The 23364-nt window shown below is 43.4% G+C and overlaps 1 protein-coding gene across 2 annotated transcripts in view; it reads left to right on the top strand.

Moving 5' to 3' along the window:
• The window catches only part of RNF123 (ring finger protein 123), a 110150-nt gene that overhangs the window by 46470 nt on the left and 40316 nt on the right, over positions 1-23364 (top strand). The window contains exons 28-36 of one of the 2 annotated variants that reach the window (XM_048492196.1): positions 1840-1914; positions 2231-2318; positions 2556-2643; positions 2853-2937; positions 4744-4770; positions 11728-11867; positions 12112-12300; positions 14665-14740; positions 17106-17190. In XM_048492196.1, coding sequence (XP_048348153.1) covers positions 1840-1914; positions 2231-2318; positions 2556-2643; positions 2853-2937; positions 4744-4770; positions 11728-11867; positions 12112-12300; positions 14665-14740; positions 17106-17190 — 853 coding nt within the window. The remainder of the gene's footprint in view (positions 1-1839; positions 1915-2230; positions 2319-2555; positions 2644-2852; positions 2938-4743; positions 4771-11727; positions 11868-12111; positions 12301-14664; positions 14741-17105; positions 17191-23364) is intronic. The other variant, XM_048492197.1, reaches the window with a different exon arrangement.

The following is a 23364-nucleotide window of genomic DNA, read 5'->3' on the forward strand; positions in this document are numbered from 1 at the left end:
GAAGTAGGGTACACCAGTAGATAACTGTTAGTAGTGAATTCTCATTTGATGATTTAAAGTGTAATCAGGGGAAAATAAGGCTGTTATTCAAGTTCTGATTTGATAAGTATAAGTATTCTTATAATATTCTTATGAAATGAAATATGAAAATGAAATATGAAATATGAAATGAAAGGGGTTATGAACATCATCTCCTGCTGTCTTAGCACACACCTGTATTTTTGAAAATGACTTAATGTACTAAAACCAAAAGAATACCTACTATACCCAAGCTACTGTCCAGTGAAAAAAATACCAGTAATAAGATGCAAAGTGTTCCATTTAATAACATGGTGTAACTGTCATATATCAGAGGATCAACACATAAACAAGAAGACAGACAAATGTAAGCACATGCATATGTATCTGCTAACCAGCCTGTAAGCAGTATGAAAGCCCCTGTAGGGAAAAGATCACACTATAGCAATGTATCAAAACCTATATTTAGGTTTATGCTATATTAATTTCAGTATCTCCTGCCATAATTATTTATTTTAGTGCTGTTCACACATTTGTAAAAGTTTCTCAAGTTTGCTGCAGTTATTTTAATTTTTAAATAGTTCTTTGGGTTTGCTTAAGCGCTGTTTTATATTGTATTGTTATTTTATGGTTAGCCTTTAGCAGTTTTATATTGTTTTCTTTAAGTTGAAGGCCATCTTAGAAGATATTATGACTGATAATTTTGGAACAAATATATTAAATTAAAAAACCAAATACGATTTGGCATTACATCTGAGCCAAGCCAAAAATCTATTAATTTTTGTGGTGCTGTTTTATCCTATATGCCTAAATGCCTGGATTTAAAGTGGCAAGCTGGCAGCTGTCTTTAGGAACACCAGTCAGCTGGTGTTTGGTGAATATTTCTGCAAGTCCAAGATGAGCTACAAGTCCCTTGACCTCTCACAGTTGCAAAGTGCCGGGAAATACTTCTGCCTTACTGTGCAACTCTTTGTTCCTTTGTAAAGTTTCCCATTAGAAATTACTCCTTCCAGTTCAAAAGAAGGGGAAAAATTGTACTTCTCATTCTAATCTTACAGCAAATATGTATGGATCTGCTACTACTGCACTGATTCCCTGCATGTCCCCAACATCCATCATAGAGAAGGGGATCTGTCCAATCTAAAAGATGTAAAATATTCAGAGATGTTTAAAGCATGTTTTTCATTTCCAACAGAATTAAACTGTTGAAAAAGTTTTGGAATATATGCAACATTTACTTTCTTATCAAACTTAAACTTATTTTACTGCTTTAGCAAAATAAAATGCACTATTTTTGGTGTAGGTTACATATAAAATTTGATTATTCAGCATGCTTATTGTTTTTTAAATTATTTTTCAAATATACTGGGTGCTAGAGATACAGAATTGCAAATTTGCTGCACCCTCTGCTGCTTTAGCACACATTTAGTTTTTGCTGCCCTGAAAAGTCCTTCAAAAAACCCATCCCCCCATTTTTCTGCCATTCCCCTATTTAGCTTTCATATCTGTATCCCAGTCTGCATAGCTGCTTTGAGTTTGTACGATCACTTTCCCCCTATTAAAGTGGTGAAAAGTACTTTTGCATTTAAGAGAATTTCATCTGTTTCTGCTTAAGTTCTAAATATGAACTGACAACCTGGAAACTGCTGTCAGAGTTGCCCCGTAAGCTTTACTTGGTTCATATTTTCATGTCTTCTCAAAATCTTTTTTAATGTTTTTAAAATGTAGCAGCTGATTATAAAACTTGGTCCTGATAAAAGTAGTCAGTCTTGTGAAATTTCTCTGTGTGTTTAGTGATTTTCATATTTGGAATCTTTTCAGGATATGAAGAGACTTTGATGCGCCTTGCTGCCATTTTAGCAAAGCACTTTGCTGATCCACGGATTGTGGGCACTGGTAAGACATCTCATGTCCTATAAAAGTGCTATTTTAACTATCCATGTTGCAGACTTAACTCACTGTACTCATTCCTCTCTGATTTCCAGTTGAGGTTTGTAGAATACTAAGGGGCTGTTTATTTTAATTTCTCTCGTAGCCAAACTCATTGAAGGGGGACATGATAACTACCTTGTTCTGTCAGCTGTTTATCTTGCCCCTTTATCTTGGCTGTTTGTCTGCCTCCCATTTCTGGAGTAAACAATTGCTTCACAATCTCTGGAAATCTGTGTTGCTATTTTGTTTGCTAATACTTCTGTCTCTTTTCCATAATCAGATATCAGGGACTCCCTGATGCAAGCGCTGGCCAGCTATGTTTGCTACCCCCACTCTCTCCGTGCTGTTGAGAGGATCCCAGAAGAGCAGTAAGTTCTTGGTTTCTTGGTTGATGTATGACAACATGTTCCTTTGCTTTTCTTTCCCTGAATCAGGCATGATTCTCAAATTTATTTTCTCTGACTGCTCCTTCACCTGGGTCCTCACCTTTCCCACAATATTTCCCCTCTCAAGTGAGCTAAACATCTTGTCTCGGAATCTGTTCCCCTGTTCAGCTTTGGCATATATCCATCTCATGGTGTTGACCTGTTGTGTTGCTATGGCAGGCGAATATCCATGATGAAGAACTTGCTGGCCCCCTATGAGCAAAGGCCCTGGGCCCAGACCAACTGGATCCTTGTGCGACTGTGGCGGGTAAGGATAGGTTTTCCTTTTGTATTCTCATTTTGTTTAGAATTTCTAATCTGCTTTTTTAAACCCAGTGCCCGTTCTCTGCATGATTTCTGCTTTAACCCACTGTCTAATATTTCTCATACAGCTCTTGTGACAGTGTCTTACTGTTCCCTGTGAAAGATAATATGAGGTGTGTTATAGAGCCTGGTTTTTTTCCCCTCTTCCTGTAGGGCTGTGGATTTGGATATAGGTACACACGACTTCCTCATCTGCTGAAAACCAAGCCCGAGGATGTGAATCTCCCCAGTTTGCAGAGTGAGTGGGTTGCGGGTTAATAGAAGGGGAGACATTTCTTTGCAATTGTAGCGGATGGGTCTGTGTGATGCAGTAAGTGGCATGTTAACTGGTATCACTGAGTATTTGTCTGTATTACTGCTGGAAATTGGAATATAAGGCAGATGAAGAGGTCCCAGTGGAAACCAATTAGGACTATGTTGTCTGGATCCCTGACTGGCTGAGGTGTGTGACTCCTTTGGAGGATGGAGTTCTCTTCCAATCTGGCATAGAGTAAAGTCATTCAACTGTGAAGGGATAGAGACTGATTTCCAATGCAGTAACAGATGAGCAGAGTAGAAAACAGTGAGGGGCCTCCTTTCTTCATGAAGAAATGCAATGGTAACCAAAGAGGTTGAGCTGAAAACTATAAAATCTAAATCAAAATAAATGTATTTATTATCTAGTGTACACAAGGAAGAGTTAAAAACACAAGGCCTGAGTTTCAGGCTGCACCTTTCAAAATCAGTGGAAATTGTTGTACATATCCTAAACACTGTCGATAATACAGTTATGTCAGTGACCGAGAAATGGTCCTTTGTTGGTCCCTGTTGGCCTTTCTTGAGTTGTCAGCCTTTGTCTGTCTAAAACCTGGCATATAAATCTTCAGTAGTGGGTTGTTAATATATGTTAGTCCAGTCTCCTCTTTTTCTTCTGTGAATCTTAGGCTCTTTGAGGCATGTGATCACCCATTGCATTTGGCCATGGTTTGGAATCAGGCTAGTCTCTTGGTGCTACTGCAGTGCTCAGGGCTTTCTTTATTCTGCACAGTAGGGAGCTCTGTAAGACTTCAGTTACAGTCTGTTGGGGGAGCTTTGGGCTATCCTTTGGAACATTCAGAAAGGAAATAGCAAAGGTTATTCTCTGTTACTGGGAGAGTAAGAGGACCTCAAAACTACTGTTCCAGGCTCAGAGAATCACTCATTAAGAATCACTGGACCCAAGTGAATGGGTTTTTTTATGATGGGGAGGAAGAACATTGGAAGAGTAAGAAGCGATGGAGGTGGCAAGCAGACTTAACTGCACTCACAAAGTATGCTTGTGTATTAGGCAGGAGCTTTTGAACTACTGAAGAAAATGGTTTTGCATACACTGGCATTTTCCACACGGACCATATATCCTGGGATATGGTGGTGAAACATCCCGGTTCAGCCATGACTTCCGCATGGCTTCCGGGTCTAACTCAGGCCTGCCCCGTGAGATTTCCTTTATCCTGCGGCTTTAAAAACAATAATTTGGTGGTTCTTTTTTAAAAAAAAATGTGCCACTCCTGCTCCCATGCAAACACCTCAAGAGATGGACCAGTTTATTTTTCCCACCTTGCCGCCAGCTCTCCCCACCCCACAGCTGCGACCAATCAGAACATCGGAAAAACGGGACTGTTCACGCATGTGCGGAAACAATGCTGTGGAAAATGAAACTAAACTGGGGGCCAAGCGTAATCACCTGGAGTTCTTCCTCCCGGTCTGAACGTGATAATGGGCAGCTGTGTGGAGGGAGAAACCGAGATAGAAACATCCTGGTATGTATGATCCCGGTTTTCCCCCAGGATATTATGTCTGTCCGGAAAACGCCACTGTTATTTTTTATCAGCTCATGTCCTCTGGGTTTCTTAACAGATGTCAGGTTATCAGTTAGCCCTGTCTGTGTCCTCTCTGAGAGATCACATAATAAAAGTAGAAAACACCTAAACTTATAGCTCTGCAGTACCCCCGGTAGACCCTGCTTAAGAATATTTGCATCTTTATTTAATGTTGCTCTGTTTGTTTCTTTATTTCTTGGGCCCAGGAGATCTCTCTGTTGCTAGTTTCCAGAGTAAGTTTCCTGTTGTCTTCCCTTTGTATGGTGGTGTAATAGTTTTTAGCCCTTTAGCAGAGCCTTTTCCCCTCCCACCCTTGGAGTGCAGGCAGGTCCAGTTCTGTCATTCCTACTGTAAGTGGGGTTCAGCTCTGGAAACTGGGGTAGGGAGGTAAAAGGGGATAAGTTTGGGCAGACCAAGTGATTGTCTCAAGAACCATCAGAAAGATTCATGCTGGTAACCTGCCAAATGTGCCTCAGGGTGGGTGGATGTGTGTGTATCTGCCTTTGGTTGAAGGGTGCATTATGCGTGCACAGTGTATGTGTGTGTAGCTGCTGTTTCGTTGTTCATGTGCTCTCCATAGCTATTTCCCCTTTGTGGCTGTGATTTCTACTGTTCCTTTCTTGTTGATTTTTTTCCCATCTGCAGCTGGACGTGGAAGAGGGGAGGCTGGGTGGACCATATTCCAGTACTGATGGGCAGGGGCCACTATGGTGTTAGGATGCAGAGAGATAGCTTGCAAAGAAGGGGTCCTAGATGTTTGTGTGCTATCACCCCTTCCACTCTGCCCCCCAACCGTGGAACAGTGGGAGTGCATGTCTTCCTGGTAGTGCTGCTTGTGAATGCCAGGTCAGTCTAAAATGAATCTGTCCTCATCCAGAACTTGACCTGGGATGATGGGTCAGCCTAGTCTGCTTCACAGAGGTCTCTGTGGGTTAGCTGGGGGGCCTGGCGCTTACCCAACTCAACTTCCTGGATTACTGTGTGCAGCACCAGTCTAGGCTGGTGGGGCAGGGTAGGGGAGTTGCTGTAGTCAATAGAGATTCCATCAGACTCACCAGATGACCCTCCCGCCCTGGTGTAGAGAGCTTGTTCGTAGTGCTTGGTCAGAGAGACAAGTTGAGACTGTGGCTGGTGTACTGCTCACGCCTTTACCCAGCTGCCTGCCTGTCTAAACTGATGCAGGCAGTGTTGGAGGTAGCATTGGAGGCTCTGAGTACAGTAGTTCTGGGGGATTTCTACCTCCATGTCAAGGATGCCTCTGATGGTCCAACTTGGGATCTCATGGCAACCATGCAGTTGTCTCAGTTTGTTTCTGGCTCAACACATTCAGCTGGACACACTCTAGACGGGACGGGTTGGAAGTGATCTGCTAGTTGGGGGTCATAAGATCTGTCCTTTGTCATAGATGGATAATTACTTGGTGAACTTTGGGCTTCAGATGTCATTCTCCCTCTGCAGGGGTGGGAGATGGTCCGCCCCAGAAGAGGATGGAATCCCAAGGATTTCTGAGAGCTCTGGGGGATTCTCCTGGAGACATGGCCAGCACTCCTGTTGAGGCCCTAACCTCCCTTTGGAATGGTAAGATCAGAAGGGCCATTGATATGATCGCTCCTGAGCACCCTTGCCCTGCTGGCAGAGCCCTCTGGACCCCATGGTATACTGGGAATCTGAGGGCAATGAAACAGGAGGGGCGTGAGCACAGGTGGCAGAAATCGCATTGTGGAACTGACCAGACAATGGTGAGAGCCCATTATCAGGCCTACCAAATGCCAGTGGCAGTGGTGAAGAAGATTTTTTGAGGTCCAAGAATGTGGACAAGTTGCTTGCAGGGATGCGGCCTACTGCTTGTCCCCTCGACCCTTGTTGATCCTGGATGATAAAAGCTAGCTGGGGGCAAGGGCTGGCCCAGTGGGTTTAGGAGGGTGGTGAATTAATCTTTGATGGAGGGGGTAGTGCTAGCGCTTCTGAAAGAGATGGTGGTCTGCCATCTTTTTGAAGGGGTCTACTATCTTTTTGGAACCTATGGTGCTGAGCAATTATCACCCGGTGGCCAACATCTCATTTTTGGGCAAAGTCCTATAGACAATGGTGGTGGCTCAACTTCAAGCTTACTTAGAAGAAACTAATTTTCTAGACCCGTATCAAACTGGTTTCAGGCATGGTGACGGTACAGAAACAGTCTTAGTCATCCTCATAGATGACCTTTATCAGGAGTGATGGGGGGATATTACCATGCTGCATCTCTATGATCTCTCAACAGCTTTTGATACCATAGACCAGGGGTCTTCCAACTAAGGCCCTCCAGATGTTTATAGACTACAGTTCTCATGAGCCCTACCACTTGGCCATGCTGGCAGGAGTTGATGGGAATTGTAGTCCATGAACATCGGGAGGGCCATAGTTTGAAGACCCCTGCCATAGACCATGGAATTTTGCTGGACTGGCTTTGGGGAATGGAGTTGTGGGACACTGTGTTACAGTGGTTCTCCTCCTAACTTTGGGGTCCGTTCCAGAAGATAGCACTGGGGACTTGTGCTTGCAGTTCTGGAGCTCCCTTATGGGGTTCCCCAGGCTCAGTCCTGCCCCTTATGCTATTTAACATCCACATGAAGCCACTGGGTGAGATCATCAGGGGATTTGGAGTCAAGTGTCATCAATTTGTAGATGACACTGAGCTCTGTCTCTCCATTTCATCAGAGTTAGGAGAAGAGCTCTGTGTGCTAGACTACTGCCTGGAAGCAGTTATGGGTTGGATGAGAACCAACAAAATGAGACTGAGTCCAGACAAGATGGAAGTTCTCTATGTTCTTGACTGCCTAGTCTGTGAGATCATGGGACACCCAATTCTGGATGTGGTTGTGTTGTCCAGAAGGATCAGGTGTGAAATTTGGGGGTGCTCCTGGATTCATTGCTGTCCTTTGATCTTCAGGTGATGACGGGGCCATGAAGGTCTTCCAGCAGCTCTGTCTGGTTTGCCACCTCTGCCTGTTTTTGTACAAAGGGGACCTGACCACAGTTTTACATGCCCTGATAACCTCTCAATTGGACTACTGTAACATGCTGTATGTGGGGCTGCCCTTGAAGATAGCTTGGAAGCTGGAATTGGTGCAGCATGTGGCAGCTAGGCTGTTATCTGATACATCATGTCGGATGCACATCATTCCAGTCCTTAAGGAACTTCAGTGGCTCCCAGTTCACTCCTAGGCCCAATTCAAGGTGTTGAAATTGATGTACAAACTCCTAAATGACTTGGGACCTGCTTACCTAAAGGAGTGCCTGTGCCTGTATGTACCTGTCCGGGCACTGGGGTCACATGGGAGACACTCCTGGTAGTACCGCCCTCTGCCGAGGTGTGGAGGGTAGGGGCATGCTCTCAGGCTTGCTCTCAGGCTTTGGAATACTCTCCCCTTGGAGATCCACCATGGACTGACCCTTTAGATAAGATAAGAAGCATTTATTGTAATTGTTCACACACAACGAAATTTACAAGCATTCCCCGATGCACACTATTTCAGACCTCACACCCCATCCTCACATTCCCCTTCCTCCAACCATCACTACACAGCCCCAAACACATCAACACGAAACCATGGAATTCAGCATAGCCACAGTTCTAGAATAGAAGCTGTCTCTAAGCCTGTTTGTCCTTATTTTTATAATCCTATATCGTCTGCCAGATGGTAACATTTCAAAAAGAAAGTATGCCGGATGAGACGGGTCCTTCAGAATATTCTGAACTTTCTTTAGGCAGCAGGAATTTCAAAGTTCTTCCAAAGAGGGAAGAGGGCAGCCAATAATCCTCTGGGCAGTAGTGATCACCCTTTGGAGCGCCTTCCTATCTGCCACGGGGCAACTGGCGAAGGTCACCAGCAGTTTTTCATTCAGTTGTTGCTTCCTTAAAAGTCTCAGGTAATACAGTCTCTGCTGGGCCTTCCTAACCATCACGGCAATCTGAATGCCCCAGGTCAAGTCCTCTTTAATCATAACACCCAGAAACTTAAAACTGGCCACCTGCTCTAGTTGATCCCCATTTATAACCGAGGGCTGAATTTCTGAGCTATTCCTTCTATAGTCTACTACTATTATTTTCCCTGCACCACAAGAGCAACCGATCCACCTCACCCCGGTAGGCAGACTCATCCCCTCCAGAGATAAGCCCCACCACCATTGTGTCATCTGCAAATTTGATAATAGTGTTACTATGATAGACAGGGGTACAATCATATGTATAAAGGGTGAACAATAAAGGACTCAACAAACAGCCCTGTGGCATTTATGTGTTTAGATATATGACAAAGACCTTCCTTTTCACCCAGGCATTTGCTTAGCCTCCCTGGAATCCCCTTTTATAACTGCTGGTCTAGGGGGTGGGGGAGTGAGGGTTGGTGTTACTTTTATGTTATTTTAATTGTTGTTTTAGTTCTTATGTTTTACTTATGCAGCTTTATTGTGGCTTTTAATTGTTTTTAACCTGTGTAAGCCACCTAGAGATGCGGGTATGAGGTGGGGTTTACATTTTTTGTAAACAAATAAATCCCCACTTTTTCTTAAAAGTCTCCTTCAGTGAACATGGAAGTGAGGGTGGAAGGAGAGGATGGAAGAAGCTGAGGAACAGGAAAAATTAGCAGATGGCAGCCTGCCAAGAAAAGATGCCATCCCGCAGTCCTGAACCAAGCATGAAGCCGAGATTATTATGACATTCCATCCCTGTGGTGTTTGTGGTCCCAAAAGTTACCTTGGGATGTCTCTGGGGTCAGTGTGGCATTGCTTCATTTTTTTCTAGGTGTCGGCAAGGTCCTGTCTAACTACCAATTATTTTTGCACTTGGCATCAAAAGATCTGAGGGAGGGCACAGGCTAGTGATCCTGCTCTCTTCTATTTTAAGGTGCACTTGAATGAATAATTAATACCAGGTTAATTGAAAGAAGCCTGTCCACTAGCTGTCCTTGGGATGTTGCCCAGGAGTGGCCAGGCCCCTCCCCCACCTCTGTTCTGCTGCAGGGAAGGAATGGAGAACACTCAAGGGGGAAAGGACTTGCTTGCTGCAGTTGGTGAGAGATTGTTTCTTCACATATATCCGGGTTACTGCCTTGAGGGGTTTCTGAATTTGGAGTCCAGTCCACCCTTCTGCCTCGGAGATAACAAGGATTCTTTACATTGTGTGCCCAAGGCATTGACTGGCGCTTACTAGATGAGTTCTGTCGGTTAAGGGGGTCTGGTAGTTAGAATAATCTTCAGACCTTCAACAACAGTTTATTAAAGAACAATTTTTAATCCATCTGCTGCCTTCTGGAATCTTTCACAACTAGTGATGATGATAAGTCTTGCTGTTCAGTGAGCAGAGCACTCAACAGACCTTCCTGCAAAGTCCTCTCTTCCTAAATATCGCTACTGGCACTGAGAGCAGCAGCTAATCTTTTTTATTGGCTAATTTTCCCAACCTGGGTATAGGTATCACTGTCTGTAGCTGGTGGCAGAATTCCTACAGCTTGCCATCACAACTGTGAGCCTTCCAACTATTCCCTAATATGTGTAAAATTTTGTGAGCCTCATTTGGCAGAAAGTTTGGTAGCACCCAAACTGAAGCTGGTAGTGAATCATCAGGATGAAGTGGCCTCCTGTGTTCGAAAAACATTTGTAGATTTTCAGCATTTCTTCCTATCGAAAAAGGCCAGAAACAGCTTTTGAAATTTTAACTTTTGAGAGCATTTATTTGTAAAGAAAAATAATAATCATATATCACCAAGATTCGCAGATCATTCTGTAGGGCAAGAATGCTTCTCCAACACTGTTTTTCTCTGTGTTCATTTTTAAAACGCCCTGACCTGGATAGCCCAGGCTAGCCTGATCTCAGCGGATCTCAGAGGCTAAGCAGAGTCAGCCGTGTTTCGTACTTAGATAGGAGCCCACCAAGGAGGACCAGGGTTTCTGTGCAGACGGAAGCAATGGCCAATCATCTCTGAATGTCTCTCTCCTTGAAAATCCTATGGAGTCTCCATAAGTCATCTGTGATGATGGAAAAATGGTGGCAGGTGGTGGGGACACTGCTATAAAATGGTCAGAGATGAGTCTCAGAAGTGAACCCTGAGACAACTGGGCTCAACAGATGTGTCTCACTTCCTATCTGATAATTAGCATGTTCCAAAGTTGCACAGGCTTTCAGGCATTTTTCTGATCACTTCTAAATATTTTTAACAAGGCAAGGGGGGAAAAGCAATGGGTAGCAGGGCTGAGATGGGCTGCCATTGATGCATCTCAGAACCCTCCTTAGTTGTTTCTGCAGTCTTGGCAATATTAGCAAACTTCATTTGCTGCTGTGTCAAAGCTCTCCGTTGTGACATCAGGCTCTCTTATTCCTGTTTGCTTTCAATGGAAGTGTTTGGGATGGGAAGGGAGATCAGAAAATAACTGTCCCTTGTTTGTACTGAGGAGCACTTCTTGGTGATGAGAGCTAGCAGATTTCCTATAGGTACCTTTCTGTTCCCCTTCCCCCTGGTGATTTGGGGAGGATTCCTTCAGACAGCCACAAGCCTGCTTTAATATCCACAGCTGCTGCAGGCCTGATCTCTGGATGTTGGGAGTAGGCTGCCATGTAACTTTATCACTCTGATTGGAGCTGGGCAGATACGTATGAATCCTGAGAGCGGCAGAGATTGCTGTTTTGGTGTCGATACCCTGCTGCGAAGCTGTTGTGATGCTGCTTTCAGAAGAGATTAGTATTGAGCTGACCTAGGGCCTTGTGGAGATGAGGGTGAGGGAAGCTTGTCTGGAACTCAGCTACAGGGCACAACCTCTGATTTGCAGCGAGACAGCAAATGTGCACGGCTGCAGCCTGGCTAATTCAGGTTAGCATTATGGCAGAGTGCTGCAGGCCATAGTGATGGGATAAGCTCAGAATAGTCTTATGCGAAAGCTAGCCTTGAAGGGCACCTGCCATATCTGCTTATTGTAAAGATGACCCCTGTGGAAAGAGGTGCAAAGAATTCCTTGTGGTTTTTAGAGATGGAATGGTGCTGAAGTGTGTGTGGGGGTGGGGGTGGGGAGACACAGATCTGTGAAGAATGGAAGATGTGTGTGCTGTTTCCCGTTTTCGTACTCAGTTGTGGTAAGTCAGGTTTGCCCCTGGCTGCAGCACTCCAGACCCCTCTAACTATATAGCCACTCTAAAAGCTGCTGCTGTTTCCTTTCAGAGCCTTGCCCTTCCACCTTGCTGCAGCGACACATGGCAGACCTCCTGTGCAGTGACCGTGAAATGGCACCTAGCTTCCTCAACAGTGTCCTTAACCAACTGAACTGGGCCTTTTCGGAGTTCATTGGCATGATTCAGGAGGTAAAACTGTGGATCCTGAATGAACCTAATTGGAAAGGGCAGGTCTCTGTCTAGCTGGTGAACAACTGGAGGAGTAAATGACTTTTTGGTGGGTGAGATGTGGGCTCCTGCTGACTGCTGGGATTGAGCCAATTTCTGTAAGAGGTGAAACCAAGAAGGCAGAGGGTAGTGACAAGCCCAGAGAAGAATAGCTGCTGCTTCCCACTGAATCTTATATTAATCTGCATTCTCTTGATCTGGGCAGATCCAGCAGGCTGCAGAGCGCTTGGAAAGAAATTTTGTGGACAGCCGTCAGCTGAAGGTGTGTGCAACATGTTTTGACCTGTCGGTGAGCCTTCTCAGGGTACTGGAAATGACTGTCACTCTGGCTCCTGAAATCTTCCTGGACTGGAGTCGCCCCTCATCGGAGCTGTTACTCAGGAGACTTGCACAGGTATTCGTGTCTCTTCAGAACAACATTAGAATAGGGGTATGTCAGAGACAACCATTTCATAGCATACTGTCTCTGTGTACACTGCTTTAGCTGGTTTTCTGCCACAGTTGAAATTATCAATCTGAATTTATTTTTCCTCTTCCAAAAAAGGCTCATAAATGAGTATGAACAGGCTTGGGACTGATTCAGACAACATTGTGTGCTTGTTCTTCCCTTCCTTCCCCACTTCTGTATTGCCAGTCTCTGATAATACTTACCAGGAAAGTATGCGTATGCGGTGAAATGTCTCAAGCTCAGTGTTTTGGTGATAGAAGATGTCCATGCATTTAGTGGTACTGATAAACAAAACAATTTGCCACATCTATGTTTTCTGATGATATGCCTAACAATCCCTATCTCCAGGCTTGTGCCCTTAAATTATTTCTGTCAGATGCATTTTGCCTCATAGTATTTACTTTTCAAAACCAGAATAAATCACTCTCCCTGTTGGGAAAAACCGCAGAACTTTGTTAAATGTTGTCAGTTCAGCAGATCCCACCAGCTTTCAAAGTGCTGGCAGAAGAAATGGGCAGGGAGAAAGTGCTCATCTGTCTTGTGTTAATTGGATTTTGCCCGCTGAGATCATATACAGACCAGCTGTGGCCGCTGTAGACAAAGACTAAGCACAGTCAGTCTTTATATACTTCAGAAAATGGTTTACAGTCTGCCCAAATGTGTTGTTTTGAATTGTACAAAAGTGGAGTTCTATACATTATGTAGGATTTCGCATCCAGGCTGCATTTCTTTCAGCGTCAGCAGTGATTTTAGAGTGAATGTTATCTTTTTGAAGTAAAAGAGTTGCCTAGAGCCTGTTCACCAATGACTGGACATAGAAGAAGAAACAGCAGCATTGTTTGGCAGGCCCACAGTGGCTAGCTGATTTAGGGGTGCAGCTTCTGGAGGCTGCTCAGAAAAAGATTGTATGGTTATGCAGGTGGTTCTGCTGGAATTCTACAGACATCAGATTTCTGAATGAAAAGCTGTGCGGAACAACATGCCTTGATGCAGATACTAGTGCCTCAGGATGAAGAGGAAAAAGCTTCCTCGTGAACCAAGGCATGGTTGTACAGGGCATGGCATCTGATGTATCTGGAAACGCAGTTTGAATCGTTATGGAGAAACTGATCATATGAATAGGTTTGCTTTGCACCAAATAACCTATGAACAGTAATATGTAAATAAAGTAACCCAAACACTGGTGAATGCTGGGTAACAGGCAGTAAATCTTTGATTTAAAGTACTTGTACTCCCACCATATTAGTTTGTACAACTGTTTGGAGTGTGAGGTGCTGTGTGGTTTCCAGGCTGTATGGCCGTGTTCTAGCAGCATTCTCTCCTGACGTTTCACCTGGAGAGTGATCATTGTGTTGTGTCGCCTCCCTTTTCCCCCACTTGCAAAATTCTGCCACATTTTTGGTGAAACTTCAGATTGCTGTCTGGGACAATGACATTTTTGGTTAATTCCTCATTTGTCTCAGTTTTCTTAAATTGGACGCCTTGCCCAAGCTTTGTTCTGAGGTTCTAGTTCAGTGGTTCTCAACCTTCCTAATGCCACGACCCTTTAATACAGTTCCTCATGTTGTGGTGACCCCCAACCCTAACATTTATCCCATTTTACAGATGGAGAACACTGGTGCAAAGAGTCTTAGGCGACCCCTGTGAAAGGGTTGTTCGACCCACAGGTTGAGAACCACTGTTCTAGTTTATGTGTACACTGAAATCTGACTTCTTAAGAAGACTTGCTGTTTTCTGCCGTTTCCCATCCCAGGAGACCATCTGCTCTGGGAATGAATAGCTGCTTTTCCCTTCAAAGAGCTTTTCAGTGAAACTGGCCACAGCCTTTGATGTGAGCTGATGCAATCTGACCAATTTCCCCCTTATTACTGTTGGAGGCTTAAGTCTGCCATCACTGTCCCAGCTTCACACAGAGCCCTGTCAGATTCCCTGCGCAGCCTTGCTGATCAGTGTCTGGCATGCCATGTGATCTAAGGAGGACCAAGCAGGCCACATTGTGCACTCTGATATGGGCAGCCTCTGACCCACCCATGTGCTGTTTCAAAGCTGCAAAGTGGAAAGTTCTAAGGCATAAAGAAAGGAATGATTCTGGAAGAGCATGTTTATGTCCTTTCCCTTATCCGAGTACACACTGTAACAGCACAGGGTCCAAAATCTCACCTCCTTTTACTGGAATGTTTCTGAAATTGCGGATAGAGTCTTCCTTTATTCATGCTCAGTCTGGTGAGTGCATCTCTAGATATGGCATCCTTGTCAATGGGCCGACACTGTCCTTTAAGCATTCTGCCATCTTATCTCCTCTCTCCACAGCTGTTAAATCAGGTGCTGAATCGTGTGACGGCTGAGCGCAACCTGTTTGACAGAGTGGTCAATCTCCGCCTGCCAGGTGAGCTACTGGCCCCCACACAGTTTTCCCTGCATTCCTGGGAGAGATTCTTCCCTCCTGTCATGAAAATTCACAGTTCAAGATAACAGGTCTTGAATGTTTTTTGTGTTTTTCAAACAAAATAGAATCTGTGACTAGCCGGAGGCATCTCCCTACATAGGAATGCTCCCTCTGTAAATTCAAGAGAAATCTTTTGAAAAAGTGGATAATTATTGGGACAGTATCCATAGGTGAATCCAGTCAGTGCTGGCCTCACAGTTTTCCCATCTACTGTACCGACAGGCAGGAACTAACAGGGTAGGCATGAAGTGGAAGGGGCATTTCTAATCTTAAAAGAAAGCCCCATATGTCTTGTTCTTGGCTGTCTTACGGAGGAACATAACATTTGCAACTGTAGATAGTGAGCTTATGTGGAGTGAATATTGGAATGTCTTGGCAATGAACACCAAGTAGCTATTAAGTGATGGCCATGTGCCCAGCCTACTCAGGGCCAAGGGATCCATTTTCTTATAAAGCTTGTTAAAACATGAAGTTATTCACAGGGAAGCAAGATGCCCTGTTTATAGAAGTAGAAGCTGAACAGGTAGGAAGAGCATTTGAATGCAGAGCTACTGAGCGAGTTCCATTTATTCTATTGCTCCATTATATGGACTTGTCATTTAGATGGTCAGCCTGTTGCCTCATGACAGGGAAAGGACAGCATGTGTTAGCAGCACTGTCTTTGAGAGTGAGGGGCCATTTCCTTTCACTGCATTATTGAAGAACTGCCGAAGCACCTCCTGCATGTCAGCAGGTCCACTCCTGTAAATCTGCGATTGGAAGTGAACAGCATTGCTGAGTCACTGTGGCCTTTCTTTCCTTCCCAGTGGATGAAGGACTCAGGCCTTCTCCTTGAGACTGCAGGTTGCGAAAAGAGAGAATGTTTAAAAGAGTAGCTGTTAGCTATCTTTTGTTGGATTGTTTTAGGCTCCTTCCGCTCATGCAGAATAATGCACTTTCAATCCACTTTCACAATTGTTTGCAAGTGGATTTTTCTATTCTGCACAGTAAAATCCATCTGCAAAGTGCATTGAAAGTGGATTGAAAGTGCATTACTCTGCATGTGTGGAAGGGGCCTTACCTCTTTGGAGGGGAATTATATCAGAAACAGCTAGTGTAATAACAGGAATATTCTACTTTAATTTTGGTTTGAGCTGACATCCTGAAGGACACTTTTCTCTGTAAGCTGTAAATACAAGGAAATAGTTTGAGGAAATGTAAGTCCGTAGGTGAATCCCCACTAACCAAACTCTAGCTCCTTTAAACATGAATCGACAATGGTGCTGTGCAAATAATTTTGTAGTTATGCAGCAAGCCAAGAATTACCTCATTCTCTTATTCAAAGGCACCAGGCTATTGGTATAAGAAATATGTTGTAACTGCTAAGTGTCTCTTTGGTTTCTAATTTAAAAATTGATTCCTAACCTAAGAATTGGTTCCTAATCTAAGAATTGCCAGTATACCAATTCTTATGAAAATGTGATAATTCTTGGCTTTTCCAATGTCTAGACAGGGGTCTGCAACCTACGGCTCTCCCGATGTTCATGGACTACAATTCCCACCAGCCCCTGACTATGGTGGCAGGGGCTGATGGGAATTGTAGTCCACGAACATCGGGAGAGCCGCAGGTTGCAGACCCCTGGGCTAGAAGCTACAAACAACTATCCCTCTATGGGATGTTATGGGGTTTCCGGGCTGTATGACTGTTCTAGGAGCATTTTCTCCTGACGTTTCGCCTGCATTTGTGGCTGGCATCCTCAGAGGATCTGATGGTAGTAAAGCAAGTGGAGTATATATACCTGTGGAATGTCCAGGGTGGGAGAAAGGAACCATTTGCATTGGTTTAACAAGTGTAAAGGGTGCAATTAGCAACTAATTGTACCCTTTACACTTAACCAATGCAAATGGTTCCTTTCTCCCACCCTGGACGTTCCACAGGTATATATACTCCACTTGCTTTACTACCATCAGATCCTCCGAAGATGCCAGCCACAAATGCAGATGAAACATCAAGAGAAAATGCTACTGGAACACAGCCATACAGCCTGGAAACCCCATAACACCCCAGTGATTCCAGCCGTGAAAGCCTTCGACAGTACATTGAACTATCCCATTATGTTGGTGGAACTGGTGGAGGTGGGCACTAAGTGTAGTTAATTATTTATGAAACCCATTCCCTAATTCTGGTGTTTACTTTTTAGTCATTCCTTGCCCTCTGCTGTGTTTTGTATCTCAGTGCACTTCAGTGCTAATTTGGCCTCAGGTGGAGCTCTCTTCAGATATAAAAAGGGATGCGGCCTTCATTTCCTCTGCTTTCTTTTTTCAGGACTGGAGAGTGTTGATCACTACCCAATCCTTGTGGCTGTGACAGGAATTCTGGTCCGACTCCTGGTTGATACTGATTTTCAAGGGTAAGTGTCCCCTTATGCCATTCAGTGAAATATTTTCAATCAACTGCTTGTGTTGTTATCTACCTTCTCAGTTGGCTATTCTAAGGGACCCTATATGTGGGCTGCTGAATCAGTCTGTGATGTTATCTCCTGGTTTATTGTCTTAGACTGGCGTAACATATAATGACTCTCCTGAGAAATGTTTATGATGTAGGTTGTTCTTCAGAGTTAGTACATTTATGTTCTGATGATAGAGTACAAATCAACTATTAAAAAGATAGTTTATGATCATCTTCATGATCCTCTGAAGATGCCAGCCACAGATGCAGGCGAAACGTCAGGAGAGAATGCTGCTAGAACACGGCCATACAGCCCGGAAACCACACAGCACCCAAATATTAAAAAGATGACAGTGGCTTTTAAACCTACCCTTGGATTCTGTGAGCTCTGTCTGACCTCTGCACTCTTCCCCTGGTTGCATAGGTTCTCCCTTGTCAGGGAGACCTTTCAATCCTAAGGGTTTATCACTAGAGAGCATCTTGCCCCAAGTCAGAGCAGACCAGCTCTGCTGTTATTCAAAGGCACCAGGCTGTTGGTATAAGAAACATCCTGTATCTGCTAAGAGTTTCTTCAGTTACCTTCCTAATCTAAGCAGTGCCAATAGCATATAAATTAAATTGATAAAGTTGTAAAGACATGGTGTTCTGTTGCATTAAGCCCTAAATGTATCTGATTACAATAGCTTGCTGTAGAGAAAAAATAAAGAGTCCGAAGGGAAAGTTATTGCTGATGTGTGTTTCCAGATGGTCTGTGGTGTTGCTGGTGGCATTCTCTTACATCTAAGAAGGAAACGTATTCTTGTTCTGCCGGTTTCTTTTTCTACTGTTTTGAGTGCATTTACCACTGACCTCTGTGAGGGCTCTGATGTGTCTCTTCCAAATCTGTGATCTCAGTACCTTCTCCAGAAATTGCAGGCAAGTCATATTATTTGCCAGTCCCAATTAATACCTATTATTTGGAATATTTATTGTGAATCCTAAAGTAGTGGTAAGGAACAGCATTCAACTATGAAAGGAAAAATAACCTAGAAATATAACATATGCTGGAAGTAGCCACACTTCAGTGGCAGAGCACATGCCTTGCCTGCACAGGGTCCTAGGTTTGGTCCTCAGCAACTCCAAGCAAAGGAACAATGACAAATATAAGACAGAATCTATAAAGCCACTGCCAGAATGAGTGCAATAGGATGCAGGGTTGACAATATCTGAAATTCTTTGGGAGGAGCAATGACTCAGTAGTAAAACATGTATTTTGCATGCAGGAATTGTCAGATTCTGTCCCACATTGTCCATTGTGTACCTGAAGAGCTTCTGTCACTGAATACTGAGCAAGATATATCACTGATATATCCACTGATATATCTTTGGAAATAAGGCAATTTGATGTATTCTCTGCCTTGCCTTTCTCTTTAACAAAGGTCACCTTTACCCACTGGAGACACCGAGGAGTTGGTATATCAGATAAGCTGAAAGGTATCTGATGTTATTAAGATATGTATTATAAAAAAGCTGAGAGCACTCACTGTTCCCTGTTTTGTGGAACAGATGTAAATGTATATCTGTTCCAGATTTTGGAGGATCAAGGCTAAGAGCTAAGGTAGCTCTTGCTTCTTTGGGATGTGGATAGAGTTGGGTGCGTGTTTTGAAAGAAAGGTGTTAAGAATGCCCCCTACTTCTCAGCTTCCTTATAAGACATACCTCAGTAATAGACAGATCTCTTTTAGCTTGACTGATCCCTTTTCATCCTTCTCACCAAAGTACAGTCTGTAAGAAGCTTTCATCTCACATTCACATTCCTCATATGGCATGTCTTGTTTTTTTCACAGTGTGGTTCTTGCTTTGCAGGCAGCTGAGCCCTATCTGGCAAGGCATTTTAGCTCCATATCCAGTCTATTTTGGGACTTCCTTCCCCCCTCCCCCACAAGGCCTTCCAGATAGGCACATATCAACCTAATTATACTCTCCCTCTTGTCATTGAAGTCATGCAGCCATAAGCGTTTCTGTGTCAGGTTCTCGCTTGTCTTTTCTGTATTACATTGAAATAGATCTTGATTTCAGGCACCATAACTATTTCCCCAAAAAATTGTTTGTATTTTTATTTTTTATAAGAGTATTTATAAGATGACTGTCCACTTAAGGCAATTATTTTATGTTATTGTTATTTATTTATACCCTGCCTTCTCCCCAGTAGGGACCCAGCAGCTTACAGTATAATTCTTCCCAGTCCATAGACTTCCCAGTGTCAGTACCAAGGCAGACTGGTACAGTTAGAGTCAGCCCTTCATATACCCTGGATCCAGGCTATTCAGGGCTGTAAAAGTCAAAACCAGCACTTTCAGTTAAGCCCAGAAACAAATTGGGAGGTAATGCCACTGCAGTAAAGTTGGCTTAATATGTTTGTTTTAGTGTCCCAGTAGGGACCTTGCAAATACATTTTATACCCTTTGAAGGTTCCAAACTCTTCAAATGCAGCCCTGCACAGAGTGCATGTGTAACTGTAGCCAGGTTGACATTAATTGCTTAGACTCTGAATATGGGAAATCATAGCAGGCCTATTGAGAGCTGCTACTCCATCCCTCCAATTACTGTTACATAATTAAATGAGATGTTTCCTGTTTACATCTGTGTTAGGCATAGACCCTCGGTGGGGATTTAAGGTGTTGGTTTTTTTATAATCTCTAGTCTATTTTCTGGCCAAACTGTAACCCAACTAATTTCTCAGTACCCAGGCAAAATTGTCACAATCCTTGCCACTGTTTTCCCTGTACAATTATTTACAGATCTTCATGAGCTAGTCCTTCCTTCCTTCCTTCCTTCCTTCCTTCCTTCCTTCCTTCCTTCCTTCCTTCCTTCCTTCCTTCCTTCCTTCCTTCCTTCCTTCCTTCCTTCCTTCCTTCCTTCCTTCCTTCCTTCCTTCCTTCCTTCCTTCCTTCCTTCCTTCCCTTCCCTTCCCTTCCCTTCCCTTCCCTTCCCTTCCCTTCCCTTCCCTTCCCTTCCCTTCCCTTCCCTTCCTTTAAAATATATAATATAAAAACAATTAAAAACAACAATTAAACAAAATACCTACACAGTTAATACACCTTGGTAGTTAAGATACATACACAGGAAGAGGGTCAGTAAAGGAATGTCAGATAAAACAGACAAGTCTTCACCTTTTAGTAGATGGCAGTGGTGGAGTGCGACAGCTGGATCTGCCTTGGGGAGGGAATTCCATAATTTTGGTGCCATGAAAGAGAAGGGTGTTTCTCAGATTGCTGCCCGTCTAGCCCTCAGATGGCAGAGGCACATAAAGAAGAGCCTCTGAAGATGACCACAGTGGTTATGTGTGTTCATGTAGTCCTTCAGGTGTGTTTGGACTAAGGCATGCAGAGCTTTAAAGGCTAATACAACCTTCTTGAATTGGGTCCAGAAATTAGTTAGAAGCCACTGTAGGTGGAACAAGAGTGGAATGATGTGGTCTCAAGGCCCCACTCTAGTCAGCAGTCTGCTTGCAGAATTCTCCATTAACTGTAGTTGGACCTTCTTCAAGGGCAGCCCTGCCTAGAGTGCAACCTAACTCTAATCTAAATGTTATCAGGACATGTACCTCAGTGTCAGGATCTTTTTTGTTCAGGAAAGACCACAGCTGCTCATCAGCCCAAATTGATAAAAGGTGCTGCTGGCCACTGCTGTCACCTACTTATCCAACAGGACTCCTGGATCCAGCAGCGTCCACAAACTGTGAACCTGTTGCTTTAGAGGGCGTGTGATCAAATCCCCAGAATAGGAGACACCTCAGTTGCTGGATCAGTCTTTCCACCCACCAGCAGCAGCACAGTTTTGTCAGGATTAAGTTGTTATTAGTCCTCATCCATTCCTCCAATCACTGGTTCACAATTTCCACAGCCACACTAAGATCTACTGAAAGCATACTAGATAATTCTACTACTTACTTGTGTTTCTCTAAGTTTTCTTTTTGTGTGTGTATGTGATGTAAAAAGCTGCAGACTAAGATGTGTCTTGTACCAAAGTTGTTGCTTAATGAACCTTTGTGATGTTCTCAGAATAAAGATTTGTTCAGAGCTGCATCTTTTGGCAACCATCCAACACTATTGGAATATAATTATGAACATGGAGAAAATTGGCTCAAGTGTACAGTGCAACCCTGGGAAAATCCATTGACCTTTCTGCAAAAAGTTCTGTACAGTGCAGTCTTGAACAGAGTAGTACCCTTGAATTCACTGGGCTTAGAAAAGTGTAGTTCTTCTTAGGATTGCACTGTAGGAAATGTGTATATGCTCTGATCCAACACTGAAGAGCCTTCATGCAAATATAAGTGGGTTAAAGGGATTCCATATATTCTGTCCCTCATATCGCAGTGCTGTGATTGTTGTGTGGTAATAAATCCATACAAGATGACTTTAAGAAAGCAGCCCTGACTCTTGAGTGCTTAGTGTTACAGGCCTGTGGATGGAACAGTTTATCTGAAGGACTGTCTTCTCCTCTGAGTCCCTTTCCACACAGCAAATGTTTAGCAGACGGAATAAAGTAACCCGCTTTCCTGTTTTCGCATTCCCATGCATCCATGCAGGCAGCGATTGGAGTCCACGGAAACAGTGCGGGTTGTTGTCGCGTCTTTGCATGGAGGCGCGTGTATTTTTTTTATTTACCTCCCACTGATGTGTAGCTACACAGGCATGCACAAATAAACCCCCGCAGCCATGCTGCTGTTTCATGATACCACGATATGACCATTTGCACCTGCATGGCTATGCAGATGTAAGTCAGGGAAAAAATTACTATATTTTTTAAAATAAGTAGCCGAATAAAGTGCCTCTTGTCCAGCTGTTCGCTCGCAAGAAGCTGCAACCTGGGATTTCTCAGAAGACTTGCGAATAGTGTGATTCTCAAAAAAACTTGGTTTGGGGAAAATAACACGGGGCAAACTCACTTTAGGGGCAGAATCTGTGCGAAGTCCCCCCTCAATGTTTTTTTTTAACCATCCTTAACTCGTGCTTATTGGCCCATGCGGAACAGGCCTGAGTTTTCCCATGACCCTTTAAATCTGTATGCTAGATAAAACATCACGGTCAGGTGTCTGTGGTAACTGCCAGATTATGGAAATTCTTCTCCTTGGAAGCATGTGAATCCATGTGAGCATTCCTGTGTTCTGAGGCAATGTGCAACATCTTTTCTTTGGCTTGGCTTTAAGTGGCCAATGGTAAAAAGATAGTAGATTTTGATTTTATCTATTTTTAGTTAAATATGTTCTGCTTATATTGTGATAATTTTATAGACTGGTTTTATATATTGTTTAGTTTTTTGTGCAATGCCTTTGAGCTTTTGGAGTGATTTTTAAAATATACATATTATATTGTCAAATTCTGCAGTTTTTTTCCAGTCTTCAGTAATGAATAAGTTGTCCTAAACCCTGCCATTTGTAGCCAAACAATCAAATGAAAGCATCAGTTGTATTTATATTCTTTCAATGAATATTGTTTGTAATGAAGAAGAAACACTGAGCAGTTTGCGTTGTTTCTAAATAGCAATGCAGACAAAAAAAGTTACCAGCCCATTAGTGCACGAATAACTATGTATTGCAGGGAATATGAATAATGGAGTTTGGCAAGCTACTCACCTGGAAGGAATTGTTAGTCTGGGTAAGTGGCATAGGTTGAACTGTTAAAAAAATATTTTTGTGGGCATGTTCAGCATCTTGACGCATTGATCATTTCAACAATATTTTCTCTATAAGTGAGAGTGTCCACTGTATAGGTTTGTGTTCGGCAGTATTATGTGATGGGTTGGGGGTATACTTAATTTTTCCCTGTGAACTATAATCTATTGTTTGGTGAGCTGTGAAAAATGCAAGTTTATTGTTTCCATAACTTTGTCAAGAACAACTGCTTACAGGGATTATAAAAATGGCAGCATTGGTAACCTTGGCTGAACTTCTTTTTCCTTAAGTCCCAAATTTCTAGAGAACACAACAGTGCAGCATAACAGTTTCAGGGTAATTAAGATGATAAGATAGGATTCTTTCTGAAAGAAAGAGATTCTTGGGGAGACTTGGGAGTTCTGAGTTGACAATGCAGCTAGAAATGAGTGTACAATTTTAATTAGTTGCTAAAGATGAACAGTGCTGCTTAATAGCAGT

Source organism: Sphaerodactylus townsendi, linkage group LG03 (genome assembly GCF_021028975.2).
Source record: "Sphaerodactylus townsendi isolate TG3544 linkage group LG03, MPM_Stown_v2.3, whole genome shotgun sequence".
Taxonomy (NCBI): Eukaryota; Metazoa; Chordata; class Lepidosauria; order Squamata; family Sphaerodactylidae; genus Sphaerodactylus; species Sphaerodactylus townsendi.